Raw genomic sequence first — 19958 nt, forward strand, 5'->3', positions numbered from 1 at the left:
AATTTAACATTTTTAATAGTTGAATTTAAGTTATAGAATATTTGATTTATAGTTACACAATATTTGATAAATAGAAAAGTTGACCAATACTTATATATTATTTTATTTTTAGAATAGTTGATTTATAGTTATAGAATAAGCATGTAATTTTGTGATAGATAATATTAACTATTTTACAGGAAAAGATATGACAAAATAGAGATATAATATAGGATAAGAAAGATGATAAAATAAGCTATGCTAAGCTAAGTTAAGCTAAGATATAATATCACCCAGCAATCATTATTACATATCTGTATATAACCAAAAAATACCAAATAAAAAAACGAAATTAAGAAAATATTCATTCAACATTCTAAGAGATTATTTTAAGTTATAGAATAATTGATTTATAGTTATATTATATTTGATATATAGAAAAGTTGATTTAAAGTTATAGAATATACATATTTCTTTTTTGGTATAAATGCTATTGATTTAAAAAAACAAAACAAAACAAGAAAAACTAAACATGATGGAAATGGCTTTGCCATTTTCAAGGGCATATATAGCAAATGGCACTGGTTCAGTGTAATTTCAACAGCTATTTTAGATTTATGGAACATTACAGTTCCTGCGAAAGCAGAAGTGTATCTTGAAAGAAGGCAATGTGTGTAACAGGCCATAACTCAAATATCACCAAAAGTTAAAGTGAAGGTCTTTTGTTGTGGAGTTTTCTGCCTTTGCTATTCAGACTATGTATTTGAATTTACTAAATTATCTCCCAACATTACGTGTATGGGGAAAGACCCTGAAAGACACTTAAATCCTATCATATCCAAAGTTTTTCATTACCTTTCCAACACTTAAATATAAAATTCAACTACACTGGATGTAAATCTAAACATTATATTTCATGGTTAATGACTTGTGAGTAGAAATAGAAATCACGGCACGTTCCAGTTACCATAAGTACTTTATTGATTCCACAGTGCTGCCAGCACCTGACAGATAAATATACAGTTCTGAGTTTATCTATATACAGCTTGCTGAGAGACAATACAAACTGTCCCTTGTAGACATATACATAGTGTTCTTTAGTATATAACATACTTTGGGCTGGTTTCCTTGTCCAAGCATATACTGTATGGTCCCCATTGAAAGATGTGGTGAGTTAGGCTGTTTGTGTGTCTGTGAGAGAAGCCCTGTTAAGTCTTGGTTTGGTGATATGTAATGTCGTTTTTTTTTTTTTTACATGTGCAAATCATCAGATGGTGCAGCAGTAGATAAGCAATGTGTATTCTGTGTGTGACTGCGCAAATAGAAGATCTGGAATGCACAAATTTTATTTACAATAGATACATATAAGCTATCAATATAGGAAGAAAAAGTGACATCTGATATCGACTGTGTTCAGTAGTCTCAGTCTCACGCCAAGCAGAACTGATTTTATGCAATAAATGCTGTTACGATCTGATATTTCATCAAATGAACCTCTTTATGCTTACTTAATTTGCGTTGCAGAATTCTTTGCTGGCATTTGCAAAATATTATAATTTCATAGATGCTATTCATACTCAGTAGTGTCATTCTCGTAAGTATCATCTTCATCTTCATTAAATCACTCTGTATACTCTCCACGTACAGTACAGCTGTGCACACATACAGGCATGCTCACACATATCAACCTTGTTTCATTCACTCAGAAGCCACAAACAGTAGATCTAGAAACACACTCCGACAAAACCACGTCTGACTGCATGATAGATTCACATCTTGTGTTCACATCCAGGTTGTGAGTTTATTCATTATTTTATTTTCCCCTCAAACCACTCTGCGTGGAGCTCTGCAACGTTAAGAGACAAAATTCCAAATCTGATCCACCTCTGTGGTCTATTTATACACTATTTATAACAAAGAGCTGTTTTTTTTATTTTGCATGTTCCCCACATGTCCCTTCCTCCATGCTGATCTGCATAGGTAGCTTAAACAGGGATAGTTGACGCTGATGACACCAACTTTCTCTTGTTTGTCCTTGCGGTTAGTAATGGCTCTAGTTATCCTCAAATGCTCCGTCCCGTGTGTGTCAGCATTTTCTATACTTTACATATCCTGAAAAACCTCTCTCTCAACAGCACCAACATTTTTGCAACAATCCCTTTTACCACATTCTCCATCCCCTGTCCTGCGTTTGAAGCGTAGGTCTCCACGACTCCTTTAGTCCCCTTCGACTCTCCCTTCACTTAAGGAGCGATATGTCGTCAGCGAAGTCCCCGTGTGGGTGGAGACAGCGAGCAAAACGCCACTGACACACCATGAGACACAGCGGCAGCATGAAGAGAGCGCAGATTCCCGCCATGATGTAAGCGATGGTCATAAGGGTGGACTCATCGGTCTGGGGGATGTTGTAGCCGCAGTCCTCCAGGTCGACACCATGGAATGGGCCCTCCACAGAGGCTGTGCGGAACTCATCATGCACTACAAATGAGAGAGTAAGATTGTCAGTGTTTGAGAGACACACAGTTTCAAAAAACTTTAAAGTAAATTAGTTTTAAGTGAAATATCCTGCATACATTTTCTTCCTTTTAGGTAGCACTTCTTTCTATGAGCATCCATATTTCTTTTCCTTTTCCACCACACACTACAAACCTTACTGATTCTCCTCCCCTCTCTTCCCCTCCTCATCCCTGCACCCTCTCCTCCTCACCGTGGCAGGTGCTGACAGCAAAGCCGATGCGTTTCTTTTCTCGGTCGAACACCACGTAGAAGCCTTCCATGATGACAGCCCCCATCACTGTACCAGTGCTAGACTGGGACACAGCAAACTTGTAGCAGTCCTCTTGGGCCGAAGCCACATCCTCTACTGGCCGCAGGTATTGCTACATAAAAAAAAAGAAGCAAAGAGAAAAATTCTGTCGCAAACACTCTGCCTTGTTAAACGCTTCTGCTCATTTTAAAGTCCCCCTCCAGACACATTTTAATTATACTAATATTTAGTTTAACATGGTTTTCCCCACATAATTGTTGACTCTGAAAAGAGGCCTGAAGCAGATCGACTATTTCTCCATCACTGACGAAGTCTGGATCTGGCCTCCGCCCCGCCGCCACTGCTTGAGGTAGATTTCACTTTCTGCTTTCTCATGCACATCATGACAGCCAGGTTAAAGTTGGAGGAAACATATGAGAGATCCGGCCACACATGTCTGAGCCTCAGTCAGACCCAGACTCAAATACGATAGTCTGTTGTGCACCAAAACTGGCAACTAGCTGACGCATAATAACGTGTAATAGTTTTCTCTTATTTATGTAACAATCTGCAACCTCACCACTAGATGCCACTACATCTGACACACTAGACCTTTAAATCAACTTTGTTTAATGTATACATGTAATATATGGTGCTGCTAGACCACCCTGTTATTACAGGTGTGCGCCTTTGTGCGCAGCAAGCAGGAAAGCAGTTTTTTGAAGCAGTGAAAAATGTTTTTAAAGGATAAACACCAACAAAATGGACTAAATCTTTTTTTCTTTAAATTAATTTTGACTTTTGGAGTCTACAACACTCTGGAGTTATTGGAAATAATTGGATGACACCAGTCAGACACAATGTGAAGTAACTCTATAACGAGAAAGAAATCTGAAGAGTTGTGGTTGGAAAGCATTCCTTCAATGCTTAAATGAAGGACATACCTGCATATAAAACAGAGGTTTGGCCCTGAACCTTATGTAACATCCTGTTTATCTAGAAGCCAAAGATCTTTAGATGCACAGCTGAGAGCTGGTATTCGTCCTCTGGCCATTGAGATCAGGCGATTCAACAATATTCAGGAAGTAAACAGATTATGTGAGTTGTGTGATTTGGGCAAAGTGGAAAGTGAGTCCCGTTTTCTTTTATATTGTACAAATTATGATGACTTAAGAGAGTTAAAGCTCTGTGACATGGCCCATCTAAATCCTGATATTTTCTGGTGCTCAGATGACCAAAAGCTAAAATGGTTTTTCTGATGTATTTAAGTTTGCCAATTTTGTTGCTAAAGCCTGGAGGAGAAGGCAAGACAGGTTGTTTAAGTATTTATTTTGATTTATTTTTTCAGTTTCACCTCTCATCCAAGAGGCTTCTTCAGTTCTCAAGGACTCGCAGGCTTTAAACTCTAGGCGGGTGTAAACCCTCACAGGGTCGTTGAGATCACATGTGAGCTCTTAGTTTCAGAGTCGTCACACATGATGGCCAGGTGAATGAATGGACTCACTAAAAGCTGCAGAGCATTTGAATGTTAATTTATAATTTCAATGTCAACAGTATAAATGAAGCTTTGAACTCTTCAGTACAGCCCTATTTATCCCATTTTATTGGCGTATACTGGATGTTGGCTGATAAGTAACAAGTAACTGCAGTGTGATGATGTCAAAGGTGATGAAGAAAAAGGGTGTCAGTACATAGTTTGTCCACCAGGGAGCACTGACATGTTCATTTCTCATCTGTTAAATGCTCCCCTCACATCTTCACATTCCTTTTAACCAAATTCGGGATCCTGTGTAAATTTATTTTATGTGTTTATTCAACAAAATGTGAACATCAGCTGATCAGATTCCCTAAACTCTCAAACTCTGATTTCAGTATCAGCCTTAAATCTTCTAGTTCACTTGGACATGTGTATCTTTGACTTGAGGTTTTCTAAGTGTCACTGTACATTTAATATGCAGTGATTTACTGTTGTAGCTGTTACACAAGTTACAACAGGAGGCAAAGAAAGTAAAAAACTTCAAGTGTTTCACTCTGCTGTCAGCATCAAGGTCACAGGCCTCCCACAGTTTTACAGCGGCGAACCTCTCTTTCTAAATCTCACTGTCAAATCTTATTCACTGCGCCACCATCGAGGCCTTTCTGAGTGGCTCTGAATAAAAACCGTTTAACGGCTTTTCAGAAATTTATGAAAAGCTTTAGAAAACATATCCAAAGGTGATTCTCTCTGAAATGTGGTCATGATGTTTTTCCCTCATGGTACCTTGACAGGCTTTTATCTATTACGGCGACATAAAAGAGTTTCAGGCTGAAGGATAGGGCGACTGTGACCAGACTTCCTGTAGGAGTGCAGAGGGTAATTAAACTGCACTTATTCAGGATTGTAAGCAGTCAATGAAATCACCTAAGACCTTGCAGTTACAGAGAATGTACATGACTCATGGTAATGAAAAAATATTTTAATTTTCAGTAAATAATAAAACTTCTTATGGGCTGAGAGGTTGAGTCAAATGCCTGGGTCTCAACATCATTTATACAAGTTGCCATACATTTCTTTAGCACTAGTAAAAAGTGAGATTTAATTTTTCCTTCATGAAAGTAAAGTAAAACATGAAGCTGATGATTATTTGGGCAGAATTTTAGGCTTTGGTGATATTACTTCATTTGGTCCATGGATGGGCATGAGTACTTGATTTGGATGTCGGAATTTGTTTAATGTAAAGAGTAATCGTCATCCAACCTTCCACACGTGAACATGACTTATACACACCAGGGAGCAGTCGGTGAGATTCCCCCAGCACACACACACACACACACACACTCACAGTAACAGGGCTAAGGGCACTCAACGCTGCCCTTCGGACTGTCTGCGGACAGCCGCCCCAACAAACCAACTGCCCATCCTCGCCAGTACTGCTCCAGCAGAGGTCAGATGAGAAGCAGCCACGCTGGCCCTCGCTCGAAATGTACAGATGAGTGAATCACACCCCCTCCACAAGATCGTACAGAGACACCACAGCGCTTGCGTCTCTTTGCCACACACCCAAGAACTGCTCTGTACAACACCATCTGATCCCTCCAAGGCTATCTGGGTCGAGGCAAGATGGAGGGACCAGTGGGCGTCAGCAGAACCATCAAGGCTCCACCACTACACTAAAGACCTCACAGATGTTCCCGGCCAGCACCTGCCCCGAAAGCATTGGACAACTCTCAACCGCCTGAGGACAGGCGTAGGACACTTCAGGGCAGCAATGCAAAAATGGGGGCTCGTAGATAGTGCCCACTGCAAATGTGGGGATCCACTACAAACTGTGGAATACATAATAACCAGCTGACACGGTGGCCTAATTAACCTGGATGATGAAACACTGGACTGGCTTGCCTCAACGGAGCTGAAGGTCATACGCCAGAAGAAGAAGGGCTAAGTGTTAGTATCACACGGCTATCAGGTTTAACGACAGATTCAAGCCTTTTCGTTATCGGTGTGAGTTTGTTGGAACCGTAAATGGCTCGGTGTTGGATGTTAGCTGCTGCAGATGCGGACTCCATCTTTTAGTGCTGTGGTAGCCTGTGTAACAGCAGCAACAGAAAGTCTGCTGATTTTTTTTATGTCCGCTTTGAATTTATGGTTTAATATGCTAATTAAAACCTGGTTGTTGAACAAATTAATTTCAAATTGCACTTCTTTTTCTGTTCTTGGCCAATTTACATTTGTATTCTTACATTGGGCTTTTTTTGCGAGTGCTATAGTGCGCTTTAATAATGTAATGCAAGTACACGAATGTAGAAGTAACTGAAAATAGTCCCATGAGACAAATACTATCATAAAATCGATCCATGACCTGAAAACACGAGTGAACTCCTGCTTTATGTGACCACATTCACTTCCAGTGTGAGATACTGTGTATTACCTGCGGTAGGATGGAGATTCTGAATGACTGGTTGTGGTTTTCACTCATCAGGTAGAGGGAGATGACGGGGAAGATGTGCCAGGGTGTAGTGCCGGCCTGCCAACATACCAGCTGCTCCCCGAGCCAGAACCCAGAGGGAAACTGCTCTGTCTGAAAAACAGGGTCAGGAGGACGTTCAATCTTTTCTTTCACATACCTGCTCGTTACTAATCACAGTCATGTGGTCATGTAAGACTAAGTAATGACTGGGGCAGTGAAAACAGCAGAGGGAGAACAACAAAGACATAAGGGTATCTATTGCATGGACTGACCGAAGAGGCTGCTTCAATAGCCTTGACTGCAGCCTGGAAGACTTTTCTAGGCAGTCGAAGGTTGGTGGTGCCACTATCCACAATGCTTTTATCATAGTTGTACTGTAAAAGACACATAAACGGTCACCAATTACAAACACACAGTTTTCAGTATCAGTGACTGACCATGAAACTATTCTTTCTTTCGTCTATCCATCTGTCACACCTTACCTCTTTACAGTCCATGTTGAGGTCTTGTCCATTCACCTCAATACGTACAATGATGACCTCATAGTACCACTCCCTGCGGATGGGAGTGTACCAAAGCTCTCCCACGTAGAGCGATGGGTCCACTCCTCCGATGATCTAAGAGCACGGGGAAAAAAAGAATCCAGCGCTGGCTCCAAATGTGACATTAGATGATTTGTATATATGTACGTGTGTGTCTGTGTGTGTCTCACCATGCTGCCGCCAACAGTGGCGCTGCCCAGGGAGTAGTTCTGGGTGAAGCCGGCTCCACACAGCTGTAGAGAGAAGAGGTTGGGGACAGGAGTCTGGCGAACCAGAGAGTCAAAGAAAGGCTCCAATGTCTCATCAGGCTGCAGAGAGTGAGAGGGACAGAGAGAAATAGGATAACTTTACGTCTTAACGGCCAAACCGTGCTGCTGTTTTTAGCTTTCAGCTTTTAATTTCCCAAAGATTAAACAAACCTTCTACTGAGCTATCACCAGCGTTGGGGGTAATGCGTTTCAAAAGTGATGCAATATATTACATTTAGCAGTAACAAAGGGATATACTGTGTTAGCCCCACTTCAGCTGGTGCAAAAAATACTATGGGGTCTTTGGTTGACAGTGGGACAAAGCTTCAGGGTCCAGTTAACATCCAAAAACTGCACACTCTACCATGTTTGCTGTCAAAACTGTCAATATCACTAACTCTGACAATGCAAACTCTGCTCTCTGTACTGACAAGTTCGCTCTAACACTCTCAACACACTTTTCAGGTTTCTTTGCTGGTGTTATGCCGAAGTCTGTTGCCCTATCGATATGTGTTTTCCTGTGTTAGACAGTATCTTTAACAACCCCAAGGCTCACAGAAACACATCCCTATTTGGCCTTCCTCATAATTCACAGGAGATATGACAAACAGAATCTTTTATCAAATGCTAAAGAAATGAGAACGTTGGGGGTGTCTGTGAAACGTAATTACAAATTACTGCTTATGGGGTATGATAACACATTTTACAGGTTGAATCTTCGAAGCAGCCATTGGTGTTTGGGCTGGGCGATAAGAACAAAAATTCATATCTCAGTATTTACAGGCTGAATGGCAATACACAACATATATAGGTATTTTCTCGGTGGGCAGCATGTTCAGTTGCAAGCTGATCCACGGCTAAAGTCCCGTGTTATTTTTGCTGCATGTGTTTGTCCACAGCAGGGCAGGTAAAAGAAAATGACCTGTTGGAGGTGAGCTGTTTGCAGAGGTGCAGTAAGAGCATGTTGTCTGCAGCTCTTCATCAACATCTCACTGTGGCTGTTTAAAGTTTTGCTTATTCGGTAATGAATATATTTTAATTCCTATAGAGTATTAAAAATAAAAGTTTTTTTTAATGTAAAAACTTTAATTGAGAAGCAGCAAATTAAGGAAATGTTGAGTTTCTGAGTAGCAACTTCACACAACTTCTAATCAGCTGACAGCAAACATGAAACAGTAAAATAAAGCAGATATCAAAAGTAAGGAGAGAAACTAAACTCCAAACCACAGAGATTCAGTTAGAAGCTACAAAAGTACTGAGCTGAACACACAGAGACTTTTAAAGACACCTTTCTCTCTGGTCTCCTGCAGACAGAAGTGAGGAGAGTCTCACAACACAAATGGCTTGTTTGAGGGGGAGAAGTGGTTGGAGGTTTGCTGCGGTCGGCTGGATGCCACCACTACCCACTTGAGGGCGGGCGGCTCAGCTTTTGGACCTACTCTGGAGAAGGAGAAGGTGCGCAGCTTAGCACGGCATTGTGCATCTAAACTGATAACGGAAACACAAATCGGTGCAGCATGGCTTGACTAGGCGTGGTAACTAACTCAGTCTCACAGACTGAGTTAGCGTAGCTCGTGCAACATATAGACTGATGTCACACTATAGACTAATTAACAGACGCATTAGACAGAGAAGCAGCTCTGTCTCTGAGTGTTGATGGAGAAACTGTGAGTGAGTGAGTGGGGCGGAGCTGTGCGGAGAGTTTGGGAGAGGAGAGATGAACACTGGTGTGAGGTATGTGACGCAACCTCAATATCGATAATCGATATATTGCCCAGCTCTAATCGGTGCATCCACTGATAATTTGCTGAAGTGTTCTTAACCTTACAGCTAAACATTTGGTTCTCTTCCTCCTTTTCTCAATCTCACTCTTCTCTCTTCATATATAATCATGCAATTCTATGTATTTCACAACATGTCACTAAAGAGAACTCACTGTGAGGCTGATCTTACGAATACAGCAGGCAAAAATACACCCCTGTTTATAAATGAGACTACAACAGAGAAGATCAGGATTTGTGGGCACTGATTTCTAACGATCTGCCAACTAAGGTGCCAGTCTGTAAAAGTGTGTCTGGTGCAGCTTGAAATAGATCGTTCATTAGGAGATTCTTTATGCTGCTCTTACCCGGGCTATATCGGCATAGGCCAGTCCCAGGATTCCCTCCCAGTTGGATCCATTGATGAAGAAGCGATCTGACTGGGTGATTGCCGCAATGTTGGCACGCAGAGTGGCATTGGGGCCGTGGGGGACAGAGACCAGGTCGGTGCCCAGCTCCCCTTCCCAGCGACCCTGGGTGTAGGGAACGTACACACTCCTACCCTGGTCACGGTACGAGCTGGAGCTGTGAATGTATGGATGGGAACAGCACAGAGTGGGAGAAAAATGAAAGAAGAGGGATTATATTAGTAATATAATCTCAATCTTTTTGTGTGTAAAAGCACTGCCACATCATTTAAAACCACATTGTTGCACGTGTGTACTCACAGCGAACGATGGTAGTATCTGCGCAGGAAGGGATGAGCAGCTGCCCCGACAGCAAAGTTGCTGCTTCCCGTATCCACCAGAATGTTCAACTAATGGGACGGAGAGAGAATGGAAGACACACAGAGAGAGAGACTTATTAAATATATGCTTTGTGCATTTTGCAAAAAATCAATAGGTTTGTAAAACTGACGCTTGGGTTACATTATGGAATTAATGTTCAGTCTCTGAAGGGCAAGTTTAATCTGTGTCTCTGCTACCTTGGAGACAGACATGGCTATTTGTAAAACAAATTTTCTGTATGTGTGTGTGTGAGGGCTATTGATATCTTTTCATCCTGATGGTCTTACGGGCTAGTCTTTGGCTAATCGCCTCACGTCTCTTGTATTTTCATTTTTTCAGCTCTTAGTCACTCTCAGTATCCATTTCCCCCTGTAGTGTCCCGAGCTGTTTCCTGTTGCCCTAAATGTCCTTCTCCGCCCCCCTCTCTGTCTCCACTCTAACACTCTAACCCCCCCACTGCCCAATCCTCTCAGGTTGCCCATTCTACTCCTTCTCTCTCCCATCTCCTCCTCTTCTGTCTGCATCTCTTTGTGAGTATCATATTTTGCGCAATCAGTCAAAACAGTTAGTGAGTGTGTGAATGGAGCAAATGGCAGGTGGGGGTGAAGACAGAAATATACAGTAACTACAGTATATGCATCATATCTACAGATACACTTCCCACATATAGAAACGTCCATATATTACAGGTCTCTTTTGGCTGTTCTGCTGCTGTAATGACACACCGGGCCTCATGCAGGAAGCAATATACAAACAAATCTTATCGTATTATTGTTTGTGTCCACAGTTTGCTCTCATATTTTTAGTACCCATTGATTTTTGGGATTCACCAGTGTTTTCTTATTCAGAAACACTGAAATGTTAGGACTCAAGTGATCATTTCTGACACACCTGCGTCTGAGACCATTGCATGACAGCTGCTCTTCTCCTGGGCAAGAGGAAAAGGAAGTGAGCGAGCACCAAACTGCCAATCCATCTCACGCTCCATTCTGAACAAGACCCCGAGATACCTGAACTCCCTCCCTTGAGGCAGTAACTCACCCCCAACTCAGAATGGGCAATCCAGTGATTTACGCCAGAGAACCATGGACTCAGATTTGGAGGTGGTGACTCTCATCCCGACTGCTTTAGAGTAATTTATTTTATTTAACCCATATTTAACCAGACCTGGCCAAGACAGCAGCACACAAACAAATACAGCCAAACAACCACACAATAAAAAACATAAAAGATACACAGTAACATGCAGAATTATTTTAGAGCACCTACGAAGAATTGGAAAACCCAACCGACTCATTCATCCTTGTACTTAGGAGAGCTTTAAAGTCAGGCAGACTTCACTGAAGGTCCTTCATGATCAATACAGAGGATAAGAATAAGTTCCTTCACAGTCCATTTCCCTCCAAAATCATCTTCCCTGAGCACAAATGTACCATCTAACAAGTATTGAGTGCAGTGTTTTTTATTTCATGGTTCATGCCTCTCAAATTGATTGATTCAAAAAAACTGATTTAAAATTTCTGCATTGAGTAGGCCTGCTTTTACTTTTAGTACCCAAATACCTGATTGTACTTCCATAATTTACTTAAGTAACATTTTCAATGCAGGACTTTTACTGGCAACAGAGTATTTTTACACTGTGGTATTAGTACTTTCACTTAAATAAAGAATATTTCATCCACCACAGCATCACAAATGTTTTGCCATTGCTGGGTTTTTGGTTTTCCTGTAACGTCAGTACTGACACACTGGAAATTCATGCTTACTTAGTTTAACTTTAACAGTATGTTGATTTCGCAGCTGCAAAACTTCTTCTTTTTACGCTCTTTTAAAGTAACATCCCTCCAATTCTTGGACATGTTTCAGAAAATCTGCACATTGCACAACACCTGCCCTTTCATAGTGTTTAATGGGTGTTGTCTATGCTGGAGTTTTTTTATTAACAGAAATCTAAGAGAAAATATGACTGCATGAGGCGAACTGTGTGTGTTGTAAGTCATGCATTTAATTCTAAGTCCAGTCAATACATTCTCATTCATGTGGTTCTGATTAAGACGTACTAATGTAAGTTTTATTTATGTTTAAAGATTAGTTGCAGCACATTCTGTATCACTGTACTGATTGGCAAACCAACGAGGATATAGATAGACAGTGCTGTACAGAAACACCCAAACCAATGCACAGACAGGGAGCCATAGAGCCACAGCAAGCTGTTCAATAATGGATTGGCTCTTTAAATATCCAGAGAAGTGCTACTGTCTCAAGGGCTGGGCCTGAAAGCCCAGAATAAATACTGACACTGTCTAACGCACACATGCATCTATGTCAATGATACACACACACATGCCTGCAATTGATGTCTCTACAAACACGGCTACTTTCATGGTGTAATAACGCTGCACACACTCTGTCTTCCTCTCTTGGCTAGATATCTGCTGACTGCGCAGGATGGATGTGTTTGTTTCATACACGGAGACTCACACACACACACTGAAGGCTGCATCCTGACACACTGACACTTCATGTCTCTCCCTGCTCTGTGTCTCTCTCCCTCTCTGTCTTCCTGTCTCCCTGGCAGAGTGCCTGTCTGTTCCAGCCATTATATTTGCCCTTCCCCCTCCACTACGGAGGAGAAATCATCTAGTGGTTACCAGAACACAATGTATATCTACAAGTTACTGTAAATGACTTGAGGTCATTTCCACAACTTTGCATCTCGAAGTTAATATAAGGCCTTTTATCACTCCTGCTATCATGATCATTTCAGTTCAGGAGCATTTACCCATTGATAAATCAATTTGTATAAAGCTTCATTTATCTATAGGCTACGCCTGGGCTTTTAAAACCTTAATACATTCCGATAATTTCATTCAAGATATCTTAAGACTTATTAAAGCCTGATATAGATATCCTGACTGGTCATTTTAATGTATGAGATGGTCACCGACCCCTGACCTGCACTTTTCTACTGGTTTAATATGCACAAGTCTGGGAACTGCTGTTTTTGTGCCGCACTAAATGTCATGCTTCAAATTTTTTTTGAAGATATTTGATAGGACAGATGCAGTGTGAGGGGGGCTCACACACAGCGAGGGGCCATGGGTTGGAATTGAGCTCACGGCAAGGGTACTACCATTGTACTTGGGGTGCCTGCTCTACCAGGTGAGCTAGCAGGCCCTCGTCATGCTTCAGTTTCCTGAGCTCCTCATCAATTCCAGTATTTGAAATCTACAAACACTTTTAAGGTATAATATGCCTATGATGGTGGCTACTTATTGTAAACAGTATTGCAAGTGAAAGTGAAAGCCAACCCCAAGTTTGTCCATTTGGTGTTTCACCTCAATAAATGTGCGTTTCTTCAACACTGCAATTTTCAGGAGCCATGCCTTTGTTCTAATGGCCCTGAATTTCTGTCCCATTAGTCCAAAAAATGTCCCATTGGACCGAAAGACCATTTCTCCAACAGCCAGTTATCCCAATAACGAACACCCATTTCTCCGAAAATACTACCTAAGTTTAGTTTCAGTTTACCAGCAGCATCTGAGCCACCGATCACAGGTGTTTACACTGAGCCGTCCCTGCTGTTCCTGCAAATTTTGTTGCACAAAACGTTAGTCTTTTAAACCTAGACATGATCTTTCCTGACCATAAGTAAGTGTTTTTTGTGCCTAAAGCCAACGACACATTCACAACAGTATTGTTGCCAAGTGTAATGTATCCATGGTTTGAATCAAGTCCGAGTATTAGAAGCTGTAAATGTGCTGTCAGACATTAGCCAGTTTGTTATCACCTTAGTTTTTGCAACTTAAAGTGTCCAAACTAAAGGGAAAAAAAGATTTTAAAGCTTTTGATTGTGTCTCTTGAATATACTGGGTTTTTGCTCATTGTATTCATGTTGGGAATACGTTACTAGTAGCCGTACGTAGTAGTGTCCTGAATGCACTCTGATGTAAGCTCCAAAATGGTAGAGGACAAAGATAATGTGACAGCCACCTGATTCTTAAAGTGAAATTCACTTCGTCCAGTAGTTTGCTGTGGTGATTTGAGTTTAATAAAGTATACCGGCACACTGGTGAACTAACAGACACAGAGTGTATCTGAGCTGGGAGCCCAGCCTCACTCCAAAGTCGTCGAAATCTGGCACTTGGGCAGTGACTTGCAGCGTCAGAAACCAATGAAAAAAGGAGTCTTTTAATAGTGGCATGATAAACAGCCGGTCACCAATATAGTTTAACGTTGCCCAGCGGTGTCGGGGGAAACGCAGCAGGACAAGGACGAAAGTTGAGGTGGTGAAAGTGAGAGAAAGCCAACTCCTGTTCTTTTTTCCTAAACCCAACTTTGTGTGTTTGTTACCTTGTTGTTGAAGGATAAAAAGGGGAATTTGCGGTGTTGTACCAACGTAGTGCGTTTCTTTTGAAAGAAGACAATACATGCAACAGACAGAACTTTACACGGTGTCCCAGAACAGCAACAACCAACACACCCAGGGTACCTTGCACGTCGTGTGTGGGCGTAGAAAATGTGAGAATGTGTTGGAGCTGAGCTGACCCCGAGCAAATGACACAGAAAGACTTAAATACAGTAAACCAAAGCAGCTGTGCTTTAAAAAAAGGTTTATCAGTAAAATGTCTAAGAAAGCATCACTTTAATATCAATCAATATCAAAACTCTGGTATCATATCGCCACTAAAATAAAAAATGTCAAATGATACCTGAGCCTAGATGGTGGACACTCCAGCAGAGTGAATGACTGCAGACAGAGGATGGATCCCTGGCCACTGGTTGGAGGACAACCACTAAAACAGTGTGTTGTCTGTCTGTGCTGATTGGCTTCAACTGGCTGGTAGTCTCTGTGGTGCCCAGTTTAATGCCCCAACCAGGCAAAGCTGAGCCTTCTGATATAGAAAACCCCAGTGTCTCCCAGTGGCACAGTGACACCTCCACTTAGCACCATCCGTCTCTCTCTCTAATCTCCTCTCTCTTCTTCTCTCACTCTCATTCACTCCTTGTTCCTCTCCATCTCTTTCTCTCTCTTGTCGACTTACTCATTTCTGTTTCACTCCCTGTTTCACCTTCTCCCCCTCTCCTTCTTCTCCTCTTCTACCACCTCATCACTTTCTCTCCCTCCCTCTTTCCGTCGCCCTCTGTGTGCCAGCCTGTACATCGCAGCTGCACCCAGCTGGCACTCCTCACTCTGCAGAATTAATGGTTCCATTATCTGTCTGTATCATTCAGTCCTTTCTCTCACTTTCACATGCGCACACACACACGGGCCATCTGTCAACGCAGGGCCATCGACAGTATTGGTCATCGGACAATATATCTGAAGTGCTTTTCCGTCAACTTACTTAAATTTTGCATTCAGTTGTAAAAATCTTACATTGAAAATATCAGATTATGAGGATATTAACGTAAGTTGAGGACATAGGCTACACTGTGTGATGTCACCTCCCATTGAGTCAGACAGTATACTCAATAGTATGGTTATGTAGGCCTGATCATGATTATTATGATGCAGTGTGTGTAAGAGTGTGTGCTGCATGAAGATGAGTTAAAGTTACTTACTAACTACTTACTATTATTATGTTACAGACACGCTGATACAAGACTGAGGTAAAAGTGTGAAAAATGTAAAACTGTGTGTCTTTAATGTTAAGGCTCTGGCCATGTTGTGTTTTGTTATTTCCATACTATTTTTTAATCAATAAATAGCGCACTAGATTTAATGATTGTTTTTGAAGTGGTACCACAGAGAGTTAAGTGTAGCTGGTATTTAATGCAACATTCCTGCCAACAAAGCAGATTAAATTCAACAGAGAGACAGAGTGAAAGACCTGGAGCAGGAGACCAAAGATGAAAAATGCATTTTGCAGGGGGAGCCAGACTCTGCACAGGATAGGCTAATAAAAAAAATATGATACTGAATGTCACCCTTGAAAAAGTATTTATTGTTTTTTAGTGTGCTTGTTTCAAATCATGTGATTGTTATGTTATAGGCCAACAAGTGCACAGTTTCTGTAGGCAGAATTTATACTTCTGCACTGAATGGATGCTGTAGCTACAGCGTAGCTTCTGGGCTAATTCATACAATATAATATGCCATAGGCTTGTGCTAATAACATTAGCATGTTGTATTTGTTTGGAAAACGTGTTTTGTTTTGTCGGTGAACCTTGTGAGTTGTAATGGAACCAAATTATGTATCGTTACCTTTCTTAAATGTTGCTGTTGTCCCTGGTTTTATATGAGAAGAGGAAAAGTCCTCTAGCTGCTAGGCTAATATATACAATGTAAAATGCCATAGGCTTGTGCTAAAAACGTTAGCATGTTGTATTTGTGGGGACAATGCATCCAGATAAAGACAAGTGTTTTGCTTGTGAATGCTGTGAGTTATAGTGAAGTTGATTTGTGTACTTGTGTTTGAAATTGTTGCTATTAAGCCATGTTTAATGTGTGTTTAATGTGTGCTTTGAATCAACTAAACTTTACAGCACTTCACAGAAACCTCTGCTGCCAACTAGTGTTTTGGAGGTGTAACTGCAGAGTGACACAGACACACCAGCACAAGTATAAATGCTCACAATGGCATAGGCCATAAATCCTGCTATAGACTATAGGCTACATTCAAAAGTGCTTTGACAACATATTTATCCCGCCATGTGGGGTAAGGATGATGATGCATAAACATAAACATTGCTGGGAAAAATAAATTGGTGCAGTAGCCAATTTATTTGTTACAGCACATAAATGAAAATGGGCAAAACGCCCCGAGCTACGAAGGAGCTATCAAACTAAATAAAACAAACTAAAATCCCAACTACAACACACTGACTTAAACATCACATACTCACATTTCCTGCTCCTAAATCCATACTATTATTGCTGTTTGTTTGTTTTTTGCAATCAAACATATTTTGTTATTAATAGTTTGCTATCACTTTTTCTTAACATTATGTACTTTTGAGTTTTTAATAACTGTGAAAATTGTATTTGGTTGAGGCTTTAAATAAGCCCTCTGAGTTTTTGACTCTCTCTGCACTGTATTGCATTATTATTTTTGCTTGCTTTTTTGTGTTTTAATTGTGCAAAAAAAATAAAACTATAAAATGATTCTGGGGGAATAAATCATCAACTCAGATGAAATGTCACAATTCAGTATAGCACAGTCATGTAATACAGGTGTTGGGAGTAGAGTTAGTGGCATTAAGTTTCCCCTTGAAAACTAATAAAGTATATAAAATTAAAAAAATTAAATTAAAAATTAAAAAAAGAGGTATTGAGGCGGAGGCGCATGCCACCCTGTCCTACTCAGTTAAACTTTACCTTCTGCGGAGGAGAGCCCACAGCCATCTCCACGTAGTATCCCTGACCGGACTTCCCACGCAGGTTATCAATCATGTCCACGAAGCTGATGCCGCCCGCTGCCGCTCCTCTCCGCCTGCGCGCACCGTGCTTCCCAGCGTTGCCGCGCTCGCGGTGCGCGGAGACAACGGGCAGCGGCGCTGGCTGCTCAGCGCGAGCGCCTTGCCGCAGTGGCACGCGGATAGCTAGAGGCAGGCCCGAGGCGTCCGGCGCGGATTGACCGCTGCTCAGCAGACACAACGTTGTCCATAGAAACAGACCTGTCAACCAGCGAGGCGTTAACGTCGACGCCTCCATGTTGAAAGTCGGTAAAGTTGTATTTTAAGGTTCGCTTGGTTTGGACTTTACGACGCTCCGTTCAGTTTGACATCCAGTTTGCCGCGGCACAGGAGAAGAGATCAGGTGGTGATGATGCTAAAATGACGGCTAAAACCATGATGGCAGTTGCACCACAAGGGTCACTGTGTTTTTTCCCCGGTTTTCTTGACGTTCAACTAAGAGAAAGGAAACCGATATAAGATGAATCACAACGTAGGCTAAATGTAAATACAAAACAGCCTACGTTGGAAATAAAAAATCACCCTTACAATCAAACCTGGCAACCCTCGGTGTCACAGATTATTTGAGCCGACGGGTAAATTACAAGCTCTCCCTCCGTGTTCAGCGTATCAACAAACCGCAGGCTCGCGTCGTTTTCTCCGCACATCCTCACGTCAGACGACCGAGACCATCGTCGGTAGGCAGGCTGGCCGGCGAGCTACCGTAATCCGCATCCTTCCCCTTCGCCGACCCGTTCATTCAGTTCTCCGCCTTCCAGTCTTTCACCTCCTCCTCCTCCTCCTCCATCCACCCCGCTGCATCCTTCAGAGCTGCGAGAGCGCGAGCATCACCAGCACCGTCAAGTTAGAAATGTAAAACCACGCGACTTCCTGTGAACGTTTTCTAAATAAAACAGTAATAAACCAATCTGTAAAATGAAGGTTTGCCATCCTTTATCCTCCTGAGACCCTGTGTCCTCACACAAGGACATTACAGTTTGGGTTTACTGGACCTTATTATTCCTCATTCTGCTTGACTTAGACCTGCTGTCCTTGTCTGTGGACACTTGTGCCATCTAGTGGCAGTAAAGCCGCAATAACGTAACAATTAAAAAAAAGCCCAGCATTAACCAGATCAAATTAAATGTAGAAACTATTTATGATTGATAACATTTGTAGTTTGATTCGCCATAGAAATATTACCAATATTAGCAAACGCGCCAAGACACTGTTAATTAGAAAGTAGACTACTGGTTTGAAGACATAGGCTAAGGAATTTATCATCCGCTCATTTGAGGACATTGGGAGTTTATTGTCGTTGACAATGTTTAGTATTTTATACTATCCCCAAATAGCTCGAAATTAAAATGCGAACCAAATAAAAGTTCGGGTCTCAGGAGGATTGATTTGACCTTTATTTGCACAATAAAATACTTGATATTACATTCAGAGTAGGTAATAGTAAAAGGTGTCCCTCAGTGGAAACCAAGCTTTTATTTACTTAATTTCACAGATAAGAAACAATAAATTGTGAAGACAATAAAGCCTCCACAAAATAGCATTTCAAGTCTTGTGTGTGATTTATCCTGGCTTCATATGAGCAGAGGAAATCTCTGCTTGTCGCTAGGCTAATTCATACAATGTAATAAGCTATAGGCTTGTGCTAATAACGTTAGCATGTTGTATTTGTTTGGAAAACGTGTTTAGTATAAGACAGTTGTTTTGTCGGTGAACCTCGTGAGTTGTAATGGAGCCAAATTATGTAATGTTGCTTTTGTGAAATGTTGCTGTTGTCCCTGGTTTTATAGCCTATGAGAAGAGTCTGCTAGCTGCTCGGCTAATTTATACAATGTAAAATGCCATAGGCTTGTGCTACAAACATTAGCATGTTGTATTTGTGGGAAAAATGTGTCCAGATAACGACAAGTGTTTGTCTGTGAATGCTGCGAGTTATAGTGAAACTGATTTGTGTACTTGTGTTTGAAATTGTCGCTATTAAGCCATGTTTAATGTGTGTTTAATGTGTGTTTTGAATCAAATAAACCTTACAGCACTTCACCGAAACCCTGCTGCCAACTAGTGTTTTGGAGGTGTAACTGCAGAGTGACACAGACACACCACCACACATGTATAAATGCGCACAACAGCGTAGACGACTTATTTATAGTTTGTGTTTTTTCTCGTGTGATTTCATCATGTATGGGATTGTTAAAGTCTTATCTCACAAACCAATTATTCCCCTTTGCTGTAGGGTTATTCTATGCAACCACTCCAGTGGTGAAATTTGTAATTAAAATATTCACTTTACTTTACTGTAATGAACTGAAAGTCCCATGTGTAGAACTGTTTATTTATTTTTCAATTTATCATTAATTGTTTAATGAAATTTTGGCAACATATACACACCATACATTATATATTGTTGTTGTTTTTTTTTTTTTTAAATGTAGCCTACTTTAATTTGAAGGCAGAGTCACTCTCACGTCAGGGCTCTCGCTGCTTCTTCCGGAAATAACATTGTGGCACTTGGTATTCTGGGTAATGAAGTTT

At 41.2% G+C, this 19958-nt stretch overlaps 1 protein-coding gene across 2 annotated transcripts; it reads right to left on the reverse strand.

Annotated features, from left to right (window-relative positions):
• Positions 1–941: 941 nt before the first annotated feature.
• Positions 942–18288, reverse strand: bace1 (beta-secretase 1). 2 transcript variants are annotated; one of them, XM_049577201.1, is made up of 10 exons: positions 17958–18288; positions 17332–17864; positions 9951–10039; positions 9591–9807; positions 7385–7522; positions 7155–7289; positions 6945–7046; positions 6634–6783; positions 2687–2858; positions 942–2457 (listed from the first exon to the last, which is right to left on the reverse strand). In XM_049577201.1, exons 2-10 carry the CDS (start codon positions 17665–17667, stop codon positions 2219–2221), a joined length of 1578 nt encoding a protein of 525 aa, XP_049433158.1. In that variant the 5' UTR covers positions 17668–17864; positions 17958–18288; the 3' UTR covers positions 942–2218. The 2 variants fall into 2 exon arrangements, with proteins under 2 accessions (XP_049433158.1, XP_049433156.1); XM_049577199.1 differs by having other exon boundaries at positions 17332–18288.
• Positions 18289–19958: the final 1670 nt, after the last annotated feature.

The sequence above is a fragment of the Epinephelus fuscoguttatus genome, linkage group LG5 (genome assembly GCF_011397635.1).
Source record: "Epinephelus fuscoguttatus linkage group LG5, E.fuscoguttatus.final_Chr_v1".
NCBI classification, from domain to species: Eukaryota; Metazoa; Chordata; class Actinopteri; order Perciformes; family Serranidae; genus Epinephelus; species Epinephelus fuscoguttatus.